Source organism: Oncorhynchus mykiss, chromosome 26, assembly GCF_057628025.1.
Source record: "Oncorhynchus mykiss isolate SJ-2025 chromosome 26, ASM5762802v1, whole genome shotgun sequence".
Taxonomy (NCBI): Eukaryota; Metazoa; Chordata; class Actinopteri; order Salmoniformes; family Salmonidae; genus Oncorhynchus; species Oncorhynchus mykiss.
Genome location: NC_143047.1, coordinates 45,323,913 through 45,342,593, shown reverse-complemented (window position 1 = coordinate 45,342,593; position 18,681 = coordinate 45,323,913). Strand labels below are relative to the sequence as shown.

Sequence of the window (18,681 nt, the reverse complement as noted above, 5' to 3'; positions counted from 1 at the left end):
TAGGCCCCAAATCTATTGTTCTATTGTACTGGGGTAACTAGGCCCCAAATCTATTGTTCTATTGTAGAGGACTAACTAGGCCCCAAATCTATTGTTCTATTGTACTGGGGTAACTAGGCCCCAAAACTATTGTTCTATTGTACTGGGGTAACTAGGCCCCAAATCTATTGTTCTATTGTAGAGGACTAACTAGGCCCCAAATCTTTTGTTCTATTGTACTGGGGTAACTAGGCCCCAAATCTATTGTTCTATTGTACTGGGGTAACTAGGCCCCAAATCTATTGTTCTATAGTACTGGGGTAACTAGGCCCCACATCTATTGTTATATTGTAGAGGACTAACTAGGCCCCAAATCTATTGTTCTATTGTACTGGGGTAACTAGGCCCCAAATCTATTGTACTGGACTAACTAGGCCCCACATCTATTGTACTGGACTAACTAGGCCCCAAATCTATTGTTCTATTGTACTGGGGTAACTAGGCCCCAAATCTATTGTACTGGACTAACTAGGCCCCACATCTATTGTACTGGGGTAACTAGGCCCCACATCTATTGTTCTATTGTACTGGACTAACTAGGCCCCACATCTATTGTACTGGACTAACTAGGCCCCACATCTATTGTTCTATTGTACTGGACTAACTAGGCCCCACATCTATTGTACTGGACTACCTAGGCCCAAATCTATTGTTATACTGTACTGGACTAATTAGGCCCCACATCTATTGTTATACTGTACTGGACTAACTAGGCCCCACATCTATTGTACTGGACTACCTAGGCCCAAATCTATTGTTATACTGTACTGGACTAACTAGGCCCCACATCTATTGTACTGGACTACCTAGGCCCCAAATCTATTGTTATACTGTACTAGACTAACTAGGCCCCAAATCTATTGTTCTATTGTACTTGGGTTTCTAGGCCCCAAATATATTGTTCTGGACTAACTAGGCCCCAAAGCTATTGTACTAGACTAACAAGGGCCCAAGTCTATTGTTATATTGTACTGAGGTAACTCGGCCCCAAATCTAGTGTTCTATTGTACTGAGGTAACTATTCCCCAAATCCAGGAATTCTGAACAAAGAACCAATTGTCTGTCATGAGATCCCCAGGTCCAGAGTCATGTCATGAAGATTGAGAGCAGGAGGGAATGCCATAATGACCATCGTTATGTTTGGAGGAAAAAGGGGGAGGCTTGCAAGCTGAAGAACACCGTCCCAACCGTGCTGGGATGGTGAAAAAGCATGAGCGAGCAAGGAGGCCTACAAACCTGTCTCAGTTACACCAACTCTGTCAGGAGGAATGTGCCAAAATTCACCCAACTATTGTAGGAAGCTTGTGGAAGCCTACCTAAAACGTTTGACCCAAGTGAAATCATTTAAAGGCAATGCTACCAAATACTAATTGAGTGTATGTAAACTTCTGACTCACTGGGAATGTGATGATAGAAATAAAAGCTGAAATAAATCATTCTCTCTACTATTATTCTGACATTTCACATTCTTAAAATAAAGTGGTGATCCTAACTGACCTAAAACAAGGAATTTTACTTAGGATTAAATGTCAGGAATTGTGAAAAACTGAGTTTAAATATATTTGGCTAAGGTGTATGTAAACTTTCCACTTCAACTGTATCAGCTACAATGGCAATGTTGTGTCAAGTCCACTTGACAGGAGAGTAAACATTAGTGGACAAATTGATTCTGGATTGATTACCAGAGGACAATGACTGGTTTGTCACCAAGGCCAGGAAGTATCCAAACGCCTGGAGGTACCACGTTCATCTGAGGTCTGAGGTCTTGGCTGATTTCTTTTGATCTTCCCATGATGTCAAGCAAAGAGGCACTGAGTTTGAAGGTCGGCCTTGAAATACATCCACAGGTACACCTCCAATTGACTCAAATGATGTCAATTAGCCTATCAGAAGCTTCTAAAGCCATGACGTCATTTTCCCCCAAAGAACAACAGTTGGAGACAACTAAGCAAACCGTTTGGACATTCAGAAGTATGTCACCTTTATAGTGATACATTGATACAACAATAGCCCGAGTCACAGTCTGTGCCATAACGGCAGGGTGGCAGGCGGCAGGGTGGCCTAGTGGTTAGAGCGTTGGACTAGTAACCGGAAGGTTGCGAGTTCAAAACCCCCGAGCTGACAAGGTACAAATCTGTCGTTCTGCCCCCGAACAGGCAGTTAACCCACTGTACCTAGGCCGTCATTGAAAATAAGAATTTGTTCTTAACTGACTTGCCTGGTTAAATAAAGGTAAAATAAAAATAAAATAAAATAACGCCAACTCTAGGTCACTCCAGGTGACTCCTTGTCATGCCAAACATGTTTGCTTTGACAACAGGCAATGGGCATTGGCAACAGCACACAGATTCTGGGAGCAGGCTAGTAAAACAAGAGTATTCTGTAACGCTTCAGGCTGAAGTATCATGTGGTCCAGGGTAATACTCATGTGTGTTAGTATATTAACCAGGAGGTTTACATTCTAATACATAGGCTGAAGTACCGTGGTCCAGGGTTATACTCATGTGTGTTAGTTTATTAACCAGGAGGTTTACATTCTAATACATAGGCTGAAGTATCGTGTGGTCCAGGGTTATACTCATGTGTGTTAGTATATTAACCAGGAGGTTTACATTCTAATACATAGGCTGAAGTATCGTGTGGTCCAGGGTTATACTCATGTGTGTTAGTATATTAACCAGGAGGTTTACATTCTAATACATAGGCTGAAGTATCGTGGTCCAGGGTAATACTCATGTGTGTTAGTATATTAACCAGGAGGTTTACATTCTAATACATAGGCTGAAGTATCGTGGTCCAGGGTAATACTCATGTGTGTTAGTATATTAACCAGGAGGTTTACATTCTAATACATAGGCTGAAGTATCGTGGTCCAGGGTAATACTCATGTGTGTTAGTTTATTAACCAGGAGGTTTACATTCTAATACATAGGCTGAAGTATCGTGTGGTCCAGGGTAATACTCATGTGTGTTAGTATATTAACCAGGAGGTTTACATTCTAATACATAGGCTGAAGTATCGTGGTCCAGGGTAATACTCATGTGTGTTAGTATATTAACCAGGAGGTTTACATTCTAATACATAATCCATCCATTCCACATGAACATCTGAATGCATCCCAAATGGTGCCCTATCCCCTATATAGTGCACTACTATAGACCAGAGCCCTATTCCCTATATAGTGTACTACTATAGACCAGAGCCCTATTCCCTATATAGTGGTACTACTATAGACCAGAGCCCTATTCCCTATATAGTGTACTACTATAGACCAGAGCCCTATTCCCTATATAGTACACTACTATAGACCAGAGCCCTATTCCCTATATAGTGGTACTACTATAGACCAGAGCCCTATTCCCTATATAGTGTACTACTATAGACCAGAGCCCAATTCCCTATATAGTACACTACTATAGACCAGAGCCCTATTCCCTATATAGTGGTACTACTATAGACCAGAGCCCTATTCCCTATATAGTGGTACTACTATAGACCAGAGCCCTATTCCCTATATAGTGGTACTACTATAGACCAGGAAACTGGGCCCATTATGACACATTGTAGAATTAATTACTGTGCAGAAACTTGGCCTGCAATTAGCTGTTTATATAAAATAATACATTGACTCTATGGGTCAAAGTTTCTGATGTTCGTGGGACACCTGTGTGTCCTACTGGTAGAATGTGGGCTATGTCATTATTGTGCTGCTAGATAAAGACAGCAAGTTCATCTTGATCTATGGTTGAATTAGAATTGCAGTATATTAGCTGTCCCAACGTCTGTCTGTCTGTCGTTCCAGTGAGGGGTGACAAAAGTGTGCAAGTGACATTCAAAACAGCCCGAAGACTGGTCAGACCAGTGAAGTCTTGGTTTTTAGACTAGTCCTGTCATGGCGCATTCCTGCACGGCACCGCACCTAACGCAAATACTGAGGCAGCACAATAGGTGTACTGTGTGTTGAAACGGGACGGTCTGAAAACACGCCACTTTCATACAGCTACAACCGAAAGTTGATTTTTTTTCGTAGCAGGTTAGAAGAATTTACGCAGCAGGTTTGGAGAAGAAACGTATATCATGTTCGGAAAATTAGGTTACGGTTAGGAAAAGAGTTAGGGTTTGCGAAATTCTTTCCTAACATGCTACGAAATTCACTTCCGGTGAAGTACCGTGATTTAGGGAGTCCCGTGTTGGAACAACTTTTACATGTCAAAGAGTTCCAGAGTAGGTGGTGATTTATGACTTGCCAATGTTTCTTTACGGAGGAATGCTAATGAAGAGCACTTACATCGTATAAACTCATGGTACCCATTTAATGGCCTAATACAGACAAAAAATACCACAAAACACTTTTCCTAAAGCTAAAGCCAAACCAATCATTCTCTCAACCAGTAAACTGGCTGTAACATTCCCCGACATTAAAACACGCCTGGATAGACTTTGGTCGGTCCCATGGCTGTCGAGGCTACGGGACGTTTATTTCTTTCTTCTTTTCTTCTTTGTGTACGTGTGACTAGAGACTCGGGTGTTATGTAACCGCTCAATCTCAGTTTCAATCACACAATGTTTCTCACGCGAATATCAGCGGGCGGTTCCATAGTGATAAGAGCTGCGGAACCGGACAAAAACGCTGGTTTTCCCCTCCAGTTGCAGAAGAGGGAGCGTCCAGATCCGGGGAAGGACCGATCATAAACTCGCGTCATGGGTAAGTGTCACCGGTAAGATATTAGTGCATTTACAATATCTCTGCTTTCAGGTACTTCGGTTTATATTTCATTATTCTGCTGAATTTAAAGTTGTCATGCATTTGTCCAGTGTTTGAGGAAATAGCCAACAAGTGGTGTGATTTTTGTGCTGATGCCTTAGTACTTTGTGTTGCTGTACTGCGTTAAGATTTATGCAAACGCTATAATGACAAAACCACTCCGTTTTTTTTCAGATTATTGTGATCTGCATTATTGAACTTGGACAGCTTTATACAATAGTTCCGTTGTAGTTTAACAAACACAATGGATGCATTGTCAGTTGTGGAAACAGTCCAATACACCTTAATAGAAAATGAGTCAAGTGAAACGTCACCCACTAAAATACTACTTGAAAAAGTTTGAAAGTATTTTGTTTTAAATATACTTAAGTATCAAAAGTAAAAAGTATAAATCATTTCAAACATCCTCCTATTTTCTAGTTTTTAAATTTACAGATAGTCTTGACGTGAGCCCCTGGCTATCTACAGTGAGGGAAAAAAGTATTTGATCCCCTGCTGATTTTGTGCGTTTGCCCAATGACAAAGAAATGATCAGTCTATAATTTTAATGGCAGGTTTATTTGAACAGTGAGAGACAGAATAACAACAAAAATATCCAGAAAAAAGCATGTTAAAAATGTTATAAATTGATTTGCGTTTTAATGAGGGAAATATGTATTTGACCATCTCTCAATCAGAAAGATGATTTGTTACTCAGTTTGTTACCTGTATAAAAGACACCTGTCCACAGAAGCAATCAATCAATCAGATTCCAAACTCTCCACCATGGCCAAAACCAAATGGCTCTCCAAGGATATCAGGGAAATGATTGTAGACCTACACAAGGCTGGAATGGGCTACAAGACCATCACCAAGCAGCTTGGTGAGAAGGTGACAACAGTAAAGATTATTCACAAATGTAAGAAACACAAAAGAACTGTCAATCTCCCTCAGCCTGGGGCTCCATGCAAGATCTCACCTCGTGGAGTTGCAATGATCATGAGAACGGTGAGGAATCAGCCCATAACTACACGGGATGATCTTGTCAATGATCTCAAGGCAGCTGGGACCATAGTCACCAAGAAAACAATTGGTAACACACTACGCCGTGAAGGACTGAAATCCTGCAGCGCCTGCAAGGTCCCCCTGCTCAAGAAAGCACATATACATGCCCGTCTGAAGTTTGCCAATGAACATCTGAATGATTCAGAGGACAACTGGGTGAAAGTGTTGTGGTCAGATGACACCAAAATGGAGCTCTTTGACATCAACTCAACTCGCCGTGTTTGGAGGAGGAGGAATGCTGCCTATGACCCCAAGAACACCATCCCCACCGTCAAACATGGAGGTGGAAACATCATGCTTTGGGGGTGTTTTTCTGCTAAGGGGACAGGACAACTTCACCACATCAAAGGGACGATGGACAGGGCCATGTACCGTCAAATCTTGGGTGAGAACCTCCTTCCCTCAGCCAGGGCATTGAAAATGTGTCGTGGATGGGTATTCCAGCATGACAATGACCCAAAACACACGGCCAAGGCAACAAAGGAGTGGCTCAAGAAGAAGCACATTAAGGTCCTGGAGTGGCCTAGCCAGTCTCCAGACCGTAATCCCATAGAAAATCTGTGGAGGGAGCTGAAGGTTCGAGTTGCCAAACGTCAGCCTCTAAACCTTAATGACTTGGAGAAGATCTGCAAAGAGGAGTGGGACAAAATCCCTCCTTAGATGTGTGCAAACCTGGTCAACTACAAGAAACGTCTGACCTCTGTGATTGCCAACAAGGGTTTTGCCACCAAGTACTAAGTCATGTTTTGCAGAGGGGTCAAATACTTATTTCCCTCTTTTAAAATGCAAATCAATTTATAACATTTTTGACATGTGTTTTTCTGGATGTTGTTGTTGTTGTTCTGTCTCTCACTGTTCAAATAAACCCTCCATTAAAATTATAGACGGATCAATTCTTTGTCATTGGGCAAACGTACAAAATCAGCAGGGGATCAAATACTTTTCCCCCTCTCACTGTAGTAGAGGATGGTGTGGAGCCTCCTGGCCAGCCTACAGTCAGTGCTGTGTGAAATAGGATATTGTTTTTGTATCCCACCCAAATGGCACACTCACCAGACCTGTTTTCCTGTCACGATCCTCTCTGAATGTATGTGACGACTGATTGCTGTACATAGGTCCAGAACATTAGGAATGTACAAGCCGTCTACTGCTCATTGAGACGAAAGGTGAAATTGTCGTTGCTGCAAACAAACCTAGAATGTGTTCATGACGTTTCCTGTTTATCCTGGGTAATAGCCCACTCATACATCCAAATCACCCCTGATTCAACTCACTGAGGGTTTGATGATTAGTTGATTCATTGTGTCAACCCTCAGTGAGTTGAACCAGGGAAGTTTGTCCTGTTGGGAGGACTGGAGCTGGGAAACACTGTCCTATAAAGTGCACTACCCTATGGACCCTGGTCAAAAGTAGTACACTACCCTACTGGACCCTGGTCAACAGTAGTACACTACCCTATTGGACCCTGGTCAACAGTAGTACACTACCCTATTGGACCCTGGTCAAAAGTAGTACACTACCCTACTGGACCCTGGTCAACAGTAGTACACTACCCTACTGGACCCTGGTCAACAGTAGTACACTACCCTATTGGACCCTGGTCAACAGTAGTACACTACCCTATTGGACCCTGGTCAACAGTAGTACACTACCCTATTGGACCCTGGTCAACAGTAGTACACTACCCTATTGGACCCTGGTCAACAGTAGTGCACTACCCTATTGGACCCTGGTCAACAGTAGTACACTACCCTATTGGACCCTGGTCAACAGTAGTGCACTACCCTATTGGACCCTGGTCAACAGTAGTGCACTACCCTATTGGACCCTGGTCCAAAGTAGTTTACAATAACACTACTACAATAGCACTACAATAACACAGTAATAATACAGTAATACGTTCTTAGAAAAGAAGGTGCTATCTAGAACCAAAAAGGGGTTTTCAGCTGTTCCCATAGAATAACCCTTTTGAAAAAAGAAAAAAAACATTTTGGGTTCAGGGTAGAACCCTTTTTGGTTCCGGGCGGAACCCTTTTTGGTTCCGGGCGGAACCCTTTTTGGTTCCGGGCGGAACCCTTTTTGGTTCCGGGCGGAACCCTTTTGTAACTCTTTTTTTCCAAAGATTGAGTAAAAACCAGATGATAACACATTCTTAATGAAATGTAACTTGATGTGTAGTTTTGTTTTTAGGGAAACAATTATGACTGATCCATCCACCACCTTATCGTGTGTGTGTGTGTGTGTGTGTGTGTGTGTGTGTGTGTGTGTGTGTGTGTGTACCAGCTCAGAAGACAGTGCTGATTGTGTACGCCCATCAGAGTGGGGGGTCCTTTAACTCGGCAGCGAAGGATGTTGCCGTGGAAACCCTCAGACAGCAGGGCTACAAGGTCGTTGTGTCTGACCTTTACGCCATGAACTTCAGAGCCTCCGCCACAATGGAGGATATCACAGGTACACACACACACACAGGCTCACACATGCACACACACATGCTCACACACGCGCGCACACACACACATGCTCACACACGCCAACACACACATGCTCACACACGCCAACACACGTGCCAACAAACTACACACACACACACACATGCTCACACACGCCAACACACGTGCCAAACAAACTACACACACGCTTGACGTTGCTGCTCTTCTGTCTCTTTGCCAGGTGAGGTGAAGAACCCGGAGCACTTCAAGTACGGAGAGGAGACCATGCATGCCTGGAAGGAGGGTCGACTCAGTGATGACATCATAGCTGAGCAGCGGAAAGTGGAGGCGGCGGAGCTCGTCATCTTCCAGGTCAGAGGTCACACACTCTTCCCCATCTCTCTCTCTCCCCCTCCCTCTCTCCCCCTCCCTCTCTCCCCCTCTCTCTTCTCTCTCTCCTCTCCTCTCTCTTCCCCCTCTCTCCCCCTCTTTCTCTCTCTTTCACTTTCTCTCTCTCTCTCCCCCCTTTCCCTCTCTTTCCCCTCTCTCTCTTTCTGTCTCACTCCCCTCTCCCCCAACCTCTCTTTCTGTCTCTTCTTCGACTGTGCCCTGCTGCGTTTAAATTCTCCACCTTTCTCCCCAAAGTATTTAAGCCTACACTCCCCATCATAGTTTAACAGTCGTTGGATTGTTGTAGATGGAGTGTCAACCATCTCTCTCTCTCCCCCATCAGTTCCCTATGTACTGGTTCAGCGTTCCAGCCATCATGAAGGGCTGGATAGACAGAGTCCTGAGTCAAGGCTTTGCCTTCTCGCTGCAGAAGATGTACAGCAATGGAATATTCAAGGTTTGACCTTTTGACCCTTCTGTTAACGTCTTGAGTTCCAGTAGCCTGCGTTAGTGTCATACCCATTTGACAATGAGCAGGAAGAGTTCATGCCATGTGTGTGGGGCCCGAACCAAGAGGTTTTGATGTCAATAATGCTCCCACCTAATCAAGTCCCCCACTTGTGACTGAAAACAAGGGTAGCGATGCCAATTGAAAAGCTCTCTTTTAAAAACGTAGATAGCTGGCTATATGGCATAAAATGCTGTGTAAAATAGCTATAAGTCTATAAAGGTGCGTTAACTGTAAAGCTATCAGTCACTAATGGAAACATTTACAACTGAAATTAAGTTACGTTATCTTTGTTTATGTATTTTACCTCAGACAATCTGGTAGTAAGTCTGCTAGCTAGAACTCCTAGTAGTTTATGCTAACTAGCTAGCTGGCTAGCATTAACTGCTAGTGAATTTGCTAGCTAGCAAGTTAGCATAAACTAGCGCTAACTGGTTAGCATAAACTAGCACTAGTCATTGTCTAAATGTCTAAATGACAGGTAGAACCACATTCATAACCATAAAGGGGTAACTAGCCCCCAACACGCTCAACCAACATCTTATTACTTTACTACTTTACAAAAAAATTATCTGCATTTTTCTCTCTAAACAAATGGATTATTTAAGGCTTTCTTACGTGTGTGTGTGTATATATATATATACACACAAATAGAGATCTAACTTCATTGGAATATATCTACAACTTTTTCAACATTTCAAAAAAAATTAGGTCAATTTACCACAATCGTTTTGTTCAATTGTCTCAAAATTGTGGCGACATTGAGGACATTTTTTTTTTGTTCAGCAAGAACAGTGACAGCCAGGTAAAGTGTTAAGAAAATAATTTGGTGACATCTTGTGGTCTTTATGTGAATTACAGCTAGTTACCCCCTTACTACCTTACGCAGTTTAAAATAGCCATAATGTAGAGGGTCCGCCACTCTGCTCGAACTGGGTCAACACGCGCGTTGGTGATGAAATGTAACTTCCAAATGCTATAAAATACATTTTACCAAGACAAATATGATTCTTCGTGTTCTGAATGGTTAATCAAAGCGGAATGAAGTCGGGACCTGCAATTGAATAGCAATGGACAGTGGGCATTCATTTCCTGATTCCGTTTTGTTCACGTTAATATACCGCTAGTTTGCATTACTGCGTGACTGTAGGATGTTCTAGATTACACAGATTGAACGTGCGCCAGCCTGAATGAGCACGTCTAGTCTTGCTGACCTAATGCTATTCTCTAACATCGTCTAGTCTAGCTGACCTAGTGCTATTCTCTAACATCCTCTAGTCTAGCTGACCTAATGCTATTCTCTAACATCGTCTAGCTGACATAATGCTATTCTCTAACATCGTCTAGTCTAGCTGACCTAATGCTATTCTCTAACATCCTCTAGTCTAGCTGACCTAATGCTATTCTCTAACATCGTCTAGTCTAGCTGACCTAATGCTATTCTCTATCATCGTCTAGTCTAGCTGACCTAATGCTATTCTCTAACATCGTCTAGTCTAGCTGACCTAATGCTATTCTCTATCATCGTCTAGTCTAGCTGACCTAATGCTATTCTCTAACATCGTCTAGCTGACCTAATGCTATTCTCTAACATCCTCTAGTCTAGCTGACCTAATGCTATTCTCTAACATCGTCTAGTCTAGCTGACCTAATGCTATTCTCTAACATCCTCTAGTCTAGCTGACCTAATGCTATTCTCTAACATCCTCTAGTCTAGCTGACCTAATGCTATTCTCTAACATCCTCTAGCTGACCTAATGCTATTCTCTAACATCGTCTAGCTGACCTAATGCTATTCTCTAACATCCTCTAGTCTAGCTGACCTAATGCTATTCTCTAACATCCTCTAGTCTAGCTGACCTAATGCTATTCTCTAACATCGTCTAGCTGACCTAATGCTATTCTCTAACATCCTCTAGTCTAGCTGACCTAATGCTATTCTCTAACATCCTCTAGTCTAGCTGACCTAATGCTATTCTCTAACATCCTCTAGTCTAGCTGACCTAATGCTATTCTCTAACATCGTCTAGTCTAGCTGACCTAATGCTATTCTCTAACATCGTCTAGTCTAGCTGACCTAATGCTATTCTCTAACATCCTCTAGCTGACCTAATGCTATTCTCTAACATCCTCTAGTCTAGCTGACCTAATGCTATTCTCTAACATCGTCTAGTCTAGCTGACCTAATGCTATTCTCTATCATCGTCTAGTCTAGCTGACCTAATGCTATTCTCTAACATCGTCTAGTCTAGCTGACCTAATGCTATTCTCTAACATCCTCTAGTCTAGCTGACCTAATGCTATTCTCTATCATCGTCTAGTCTAGCTGACCTAATGCTATTCTCTAACATCGTCTAGCTGACCTAATGCTATTCTCTAACATCCTCTAGTCTAGCTGACCTAATGCTATTCTCTAACATCCTCTAGTCTAGCTGACCTAATGCTATTCTCTAACATCGTCTAGTCTAGCTGACCTAATGCTATTCTCTAACATCCTCTAGTCTAGCTGACCTAATGCTATTCTCTAACATCCTCTAGTCTAGCTGACCTAATGCTATTCTCTAACATCCTCTAGCTGACCTAATGCTATTCTCTAACATCGTCTAGCTGACCTAATGCTATTCTCTAACATCCTCTAGTCTAGCTGACCTAATGCTATTCTCTAACATCCTCTAGTCTAGCTGACCTAATGCTATTCTCTAACATCGTCTAGCTGACCTAATGCTATTCTCTAACATCGTCTAGTCTAGCTGACCTAATGCTATTCTCTAACATCCTCTAGTCTAGCTGACCTAATGCTATTCTCTAACATCGTCTAGTCTAGCTGACCTAATGCTATTCTCTAACATCCTCTAGTCTAGATGACCTAATGCTATTCTCTAACATCGTCTAGTCTAGCTGACCTAATGCTATTCTCTAACATCGTCTAGTCTAGCTGACCTAATGCTATTCTCTAACATCGTCTAGTTGACCTAATGCTATTCTCTAACATCGTCTAGCTGACCTAATGCTATTCTCTAACATCCTCTAGTCTAGCTGACCTAATGCTATTCTCTAACATCCTCTAGTCTAGCTGACCTAATGCTATTCTCTAACATCCTCTAGTCTAGCTGACCTAATGCTATTCTCTAACATCGTCTAGTCTAGCTGACCTAATGCTATTCTCTAACATCGTCTAGTCTAGCTGACCTAATGCTATTCTCTAACATCCTCTAGCTGACCTAATGCTATTCTCTAACATCCTCTAGTCTAGCTGACCTAATGCTATTCTCTAACATCCTCTAGTCTAGCTGACCTAATGCTATTCTCTAACATCCTCTAGTCTAGCTGACCTAATGCTATTCTCTAACATCCTCTAGTCTAGCTGACCTAATGCTATTCTCTAACATCCTCTAGTCTAGCTGACCTAATGCTATTCTCTAACATCGTCTAGCTGACCTAATGCTATTCTCTAACATCGTCTAGTCTAGCTGACCTAATGCTATTCTCTAACATCGTCTAGTCTAGCTGACCTAATGCTATTCTCTAACATCCTCTAGTCTAGCTGACCTAATGCTATTCTCTAACATCTTCTAGTCTAGCTGACCTAATGCTATTCTCTAACATCCTCTAGTCTAGCTGACCTAATGCTATTCTCTAACATCGTCTAGCTGACCTAATGCTATTCTCTAACATCGTCTAGTCTAGCTGACCTAATGCTATTCTCTAACATCGTCTAGTCTAGCTGACCTAATGCTATTCTCTAACATCCTCTAGTCTAGCTGACCTAATGCTATTCTCTAACATCTTCTAGTCTAGCTGACCTAATGCTATTCTCTAACATCCTCTAGTCTAGCTGACCTAATGCTATTCTCTAACATCCTCTAGTCTAGCTGACCTAATGCTATTCTCTAACATCTTCTAGTCTAGCTGACCTAATGCTATTCTCTATCATCCTCTAGTCTAGCTGACCTAATGCTATTCTCTAACATCCTCTAGTCTAGCTGACCTAATGCTATTCTCTAACATCGTCTAGTCTAGCTGACCTAATGCTATTCTCTAACATCCTCTAGTCTAGCTGACATAATGCTATTCTCTAACATCCTCTAGTCTAGCTGACCTAATGCTATTCTCTAACATCCTCTAGTCTAGCTGACCTAATGCTATTCTCTAACATCCTCTAGTCTAGCTGACCTAATGCTATTCTCTAACATCGTCTAGTCTAGCTGACATAATGCTATTCTCTAACATCCTCTAGCTGACCTAATGCTTGTCTCTAACATCCTCTAGTCTAGCTGACCTAATGCTATTCTCTAACATCCTCTAGTCTAGCTGACCTAATGCTATTCTCTAACATCCTCTAGCTGACCTAATGCTATTCTCTAACATCGTCTAGTCTAGCTGACCTAATGCTATTCTCTAACATTGTCTAGTCTAGCTGACCTAATGCTATTCTCTAACATCGTCTAGCTGACCTAATGCTATTCTCTAACATCCTCTAGTCTAGTTGACCTAATGCTATTCTCTAACATCCTCTAGTCTAGCTGACCTAATGCTATTCTCTAACATCCTCTAGTCTAGCTGACATAATGCTATTCTCTAACATCGTCTAGTCTAGCTGACCTAATGCTATTCTCTAACATGGTCTAGCTGACCTAATGCTATTCTCTAACATCGTCTAGTCTAGCTGACCTAATGCTATTCTCTAACATCGTCTAGTCTAGCTGACCTAATGCTATTCTCTAACATCCTCTAGTCTAGCTGACCTAATGCTATTCTCTAACATCCTCTAGTCTAGCTGACCTAATGCTATTCTCTAACATCCTCTAGTCTAGCTGACATAATGCTATTCTCTAACATCCTCTAGTCTAGCTGACCTAATGCTATTCTCTAACATCCTCTAGTCTAGCTGACCTAATGCTATTCTCTAACATCCTCTAGTCTAGCTGACCTAATGCTATTCTCTAACATCCTCTAGTCTAGCTGACCTAATGCTATTCTCTAACATCCTCTAGTCTAGCTGACCTAATGCTATTCTCTAACATCCTCTAGCTGACCTAATGCTATTCTCTAACATCGTCTAGCTGACCTAATGCTATTCTCTAACATCGTCTAGCTGACCTAATGCTATTCTCTAACATCCTCTAGTCTAGCTGACCTAATGCTATTCTCTAACATCGTCTAGCTGACCTAATGCTATTCTCTAACATCCTCTAGTCTAGCTGACATAATGCTATTCTCTAACATCCTCTAGTCTAGCTGACCTAATGCTATTCTCTAACATCCTCTAGTCTAGCTGACCTAATGCTATTCTCTAACATCCTCTAGTCTAGCTGACCTAATGCTATTCTCTAACATCCTCTAGTCTAGCTGACCTAATGCTATTCTCTAACATCCTCTAGTCTAGCTGACCTAATGCTATTCTCTAACATCCTCTAGCTGACCTAATGCTATTCTCTAACATCGTCTAGCTGACCTAATGCTATTCTCTAACATCCTCTAGTCTAGCTGACCTAATGCTATTCTCTAACATCGTCTAGCTGACCTAATGCTATTCTCTAACATCCTCTAGTCTAGCTGACCTAATGCTATTCTCTAACATCGTCTAGTCTAGCTGACCTAATGCTATTCTCTAACATCCTCTAGTCTAGCTGACATAATGCTATTCTCTAACATCGTCTAGTCTAGCTGACCTAATGCTATTCTCTAACATCCTCTAGTCTAGCTGACCTAATGCTATTCTCTAACATCGTCTAGCTGACCTAATGCTATTCTCTAACATCCTCTAGTCTAGTTGACCTAATGCTATTCTCTAACATCCTCTAATCTAGCTGACCTAATGCTATTCTCTAACATCGTCTAGTCTAGCTGACCTAATGCTATTCTCTAACATCCTCTAGTCTAGCTGACCTAATGCTATTCTCTAACATCCTCTAGTCTAGCTGACCTAATGCTATTCTCTAACATCGTCTAGTCTAGCTGACCTAATGCTATTCTCTAACATCTTCTAGTCTTGCTGACCTAATGCTATTCTCTAACATCCTCTAGTCTAGCTGACCTAATGCTATTCTCTAACATCCTCTAGTCTAGCTGACCTAATGCTATTCTCTAACATCCTCTAGTCTAGCTGACCTAATGCTATTCTCTAACATCCTCTAGTCTAGCTGACCTAATGCTATTCTCTAACATCCTCTAGCTGACCTAATGCTTGTCTCTAACATCCTCTAGTCTAGCTGACCTAATGCTATTCTCTAACATCCTCTAGTCTAGCTGACCTAATGCTATTCTCTATCATCGTCTAGTCTAGCTGACCTAATGCTATTCTCTAACATCGTCTAGTCTAGCTGACCTAATGCTATTCTCTATCATCGTCTAGTCTAGCTGACCTAATGCTATTCTCTATCATCGTCTAGTCTAGCTGACCTAATGCTATTCTCTAACATCGTCTAGTCTAGCTGACCTAATGCTATTCTCTATCATCGTCTAGTCTAGCTGACCTAATGCTATTCTCTATCATCGTCTAGTCTAGCTGACCTAATGCTATTCTCTAACATCCTCTAGTCTAGCTGACCTAATGCTATTCTCTAACATCCTCTAGTCTAGCTGACCTAATGCTATTCTCTAACATCGTCTAGTCTAGCTGACCTAATGCTATTCTCTAACATCCTCTAGTCTAGCTGACCTAATGCTATTCTCTAACATCCTCTAGTCTAGCTGACCTAATGCTATTCTCTAACATCGTCTAGTCTAGCTGACATAATGCTATTCTCTAACATCGTCTAGTCTAGCTGACCTAATGCTTTTCTCTAACATCCTCTAGTCTAGCTGACCTAATGCTCTTCTCTAACATCGTCTAGCTGACCTAATGCTATTCTCTAACATCCTCTAGTCTAGCTGACCTAATGCTATTCTCTAACATCCTCTAGTCTAGCTGACCTAATGCTATTCTCTAACATCCTCTAGCTGACCTAATGCTATTCTCTAACATCGTCTAGTCTAGCTGACCTAATGCTGTTCTCTAACATCCTCTAGTCTAGCTGACCTAATGCTATTCTCTAACATCGTCTAGCTGACCTAATGCTATTCTCTAACATCCTCTAGTCTAGCTGACCTAATGCTATTCTCTAACATCGTCTAGCTGACCTAATGCTATTCTCTAACATCGTCTAGCTGACCTAATGCTATTCTCTAACATCGTCTAGTCTAGCTGACCTAATGCTATTCTCTAACATCGTCTAGTCTAGCTGACCTAATGCTATTCTCTAACATCGTCTAGTCTAGCTGACCTAATGCTATTCTCTAACATCGTCTAGTCTAGCTGACCTAATGCTATTCTCTAACATCGTCTAGTCTAGCTGACCTAATGCTATTCTCTAACATCCTCTAGTCTAGCTGACCTAATGCTATTCTCTAACATCGTCTAGTCTAGCTGACCTAATGCTATTCTCTAACATCGTCTAGTCTAGCTGACCTAATGCTATTCTCTATCATCCTCTAGTCTAGCTGACCTAATGCTATTCTCTAACATCGTCTAGTCTAGCTGACATAATGCTATTCTCTAACATCGTCTAGTCTAGCTGACCTAATGCTATTCTCTAACATCCTCTAGTCTAGCTGACCTAATGCTATTCTCTAACATCCTCTAGTCTAGCTGACCTAATGCTATTCTCTAACATCGTCTAGTCTAGCTGACCTAATGCTATTCTCTAACATCGTCTAGTCTAGCTGACATAATGCTATTCTCTAACATCGTCTAGTCTAGCTGACCTAATGCTTTTCTCTAACATCCTCTAGTCTAGCTGACCTAATGCTCTTCTCTAACATCGTCTAGCTGACCTAATGCTATTCTCTAACATCCTCTAGTCTAGCTGACCTAATGCTATTCTCTAACATCCTCTAGTCTAGCTGACCTAATGCTATTCTCTAACATCGTCTAGTCTAGCTGACCTAATGCTCTTTTCCTGATTTTTCACCACTTTTTTTTTCTCTGGCCTCCATTGATTTAATCACCCTGATTTTTGCCCATCCTACATGGGTAAAAACATCCTACAAGGGTAAAAAAAAAAAAAAAAAACATTTTGAACAGATTTTGACAGAGACATGAGGTTTGGACCATTGTTTTTTGTTTTGAGCATCACCTCACAATTAATATAGTGTTTTACCCATTGGTCAAAAGATGTGTTTTTGTTTGGACACCCTACATAATATCTACCTTATGAAATGACACACTGCTCTTATTCACTTCAGGCTACATTGCTTCTAGGTTAAGGGTCAATGGTGTTTTGGTGGAATGAATAGGGCCTCTTGTGTTTGTTGGGAGTTACACTTCATACTCTTTATCATTTTACAGGACAAGAAAGCCATGTTGTCGTTCAGCACTGGGTCTATGCAGACTATGTACCGCCCTGACGGCCTCAACGGAGACATTAACGTCACACTGTGGCCCCTACAGGTAACGCAGGAAGACAGCCATGGGGGAAGAGTTAAGATGTGACACCCCAAAAATAATATTTCGCTGTATTTGCTTCTCGTGGATTTAGAAGGCCATCAAGTGGCTTTGGGGATACTTGTGTGTCTCTCTACTTGTGTGTTTCCTCATACATTTTTATGCTTCAAGGTTACCTCCAAGTAACACGTTTTTCCAATGTGTTTCATATAGTTTTGGGTTTGCATTTTTTTGGGGGTCTATTTCATTGGTTCCATTGTAGCATATTGTGCAAACTAAACCAAGTGCAGTATTGGTACATACTATTTGACCCAGACTCCTCTCCTCTCTCCTCCATCATCCTTCCAGAACGGCGTGCTTCACTTCTGTGGGTTCCAGGTGCTAGCCCCCCAGGTGTTCTGGTGTCCGGGACACAGCCCCCCCGCGAATCGGACAGCCATGCTGGATGGCTGGAGGGCCAGGCTGAAGACCCTACTGGTCGAGCGACCCCTGACCTTTGCCCCCAGCGAGATGTTTGACCTGACCTTCCCCGGGGGCTTCGTGCTGCGGCCGGAGGTCAGGAAGGAGCAGAGCACCCGCCCCCACGGCATCACCACCGGACACCACCTGGGGAAACCCCTCCCCCCTGACAACCAGCTGAAGGCTGATGACCCCTCCCCCTGACAACCAGCTGAAGGCTGATGACCCCTCCCCCTGACAACCAGCTGAAGGCTGATGACCCCTCCCCCCTGACAAAAACTGCTTATTTGTAACCAGTTTATAATAGCAATAAGGCACCTCGGGGGGGGGTTGTGGTAAATGACCAATATTCCACGGCTAAAGGCTGTATCCAGGCACTCCGCGTTGCGTCGTGGTTAAGAACAGCCCTTAGCCGTCGTAAATTGGCCATAAACCACATCCCCCCCCCCTCGCGCCTTATTGCTTAAGTATAACATTGGATGGTCAGTTATTATGGTCAAGTCAAATTGACAGAGTTGTTGTGAAGATGGGGAGAGGTATGTCTGTTATAAAAAAATATGTTCTGCTTTTTTGAAACATCAATAAACTGCACTAGTTGTTCAGACTCTGGTCTGGTCTCAT

General features: G+C 42.3%; 1 protein-coding gene across 1 annotated transcript; it reads left to right on the top strand.

Moving 5' to 3' along the window:
• Positions 1–3,697: 3,697 nt before the first annotated feature.
• On the top strand, positions 3,698–18,664 carry nqo1 (NAD(P)H dehydrogenase, quinone 1). The gene is made up of 6 exons (XM_036964151.2): positions 3,698–4,745; positions 8,133–8,300; positions 8,520–8,650; positions 9,012–9,125; positions 17,506–17,607; positions 17,950–18,664. The coding sequence occupies exons 1-6, from the start codon at positions 4,742–4,744 to the stop codon at positions 18,262–18,264; spliced, it is 834 nt and encodes a 277-aa protein (XP_036820046.1). The 5' UTR covers positions 3,698–4,741; the 3' UTR covers positions 18,265–18,664.
• Positions 18,665–18,681: the final 17 nt, after the last annotated feature.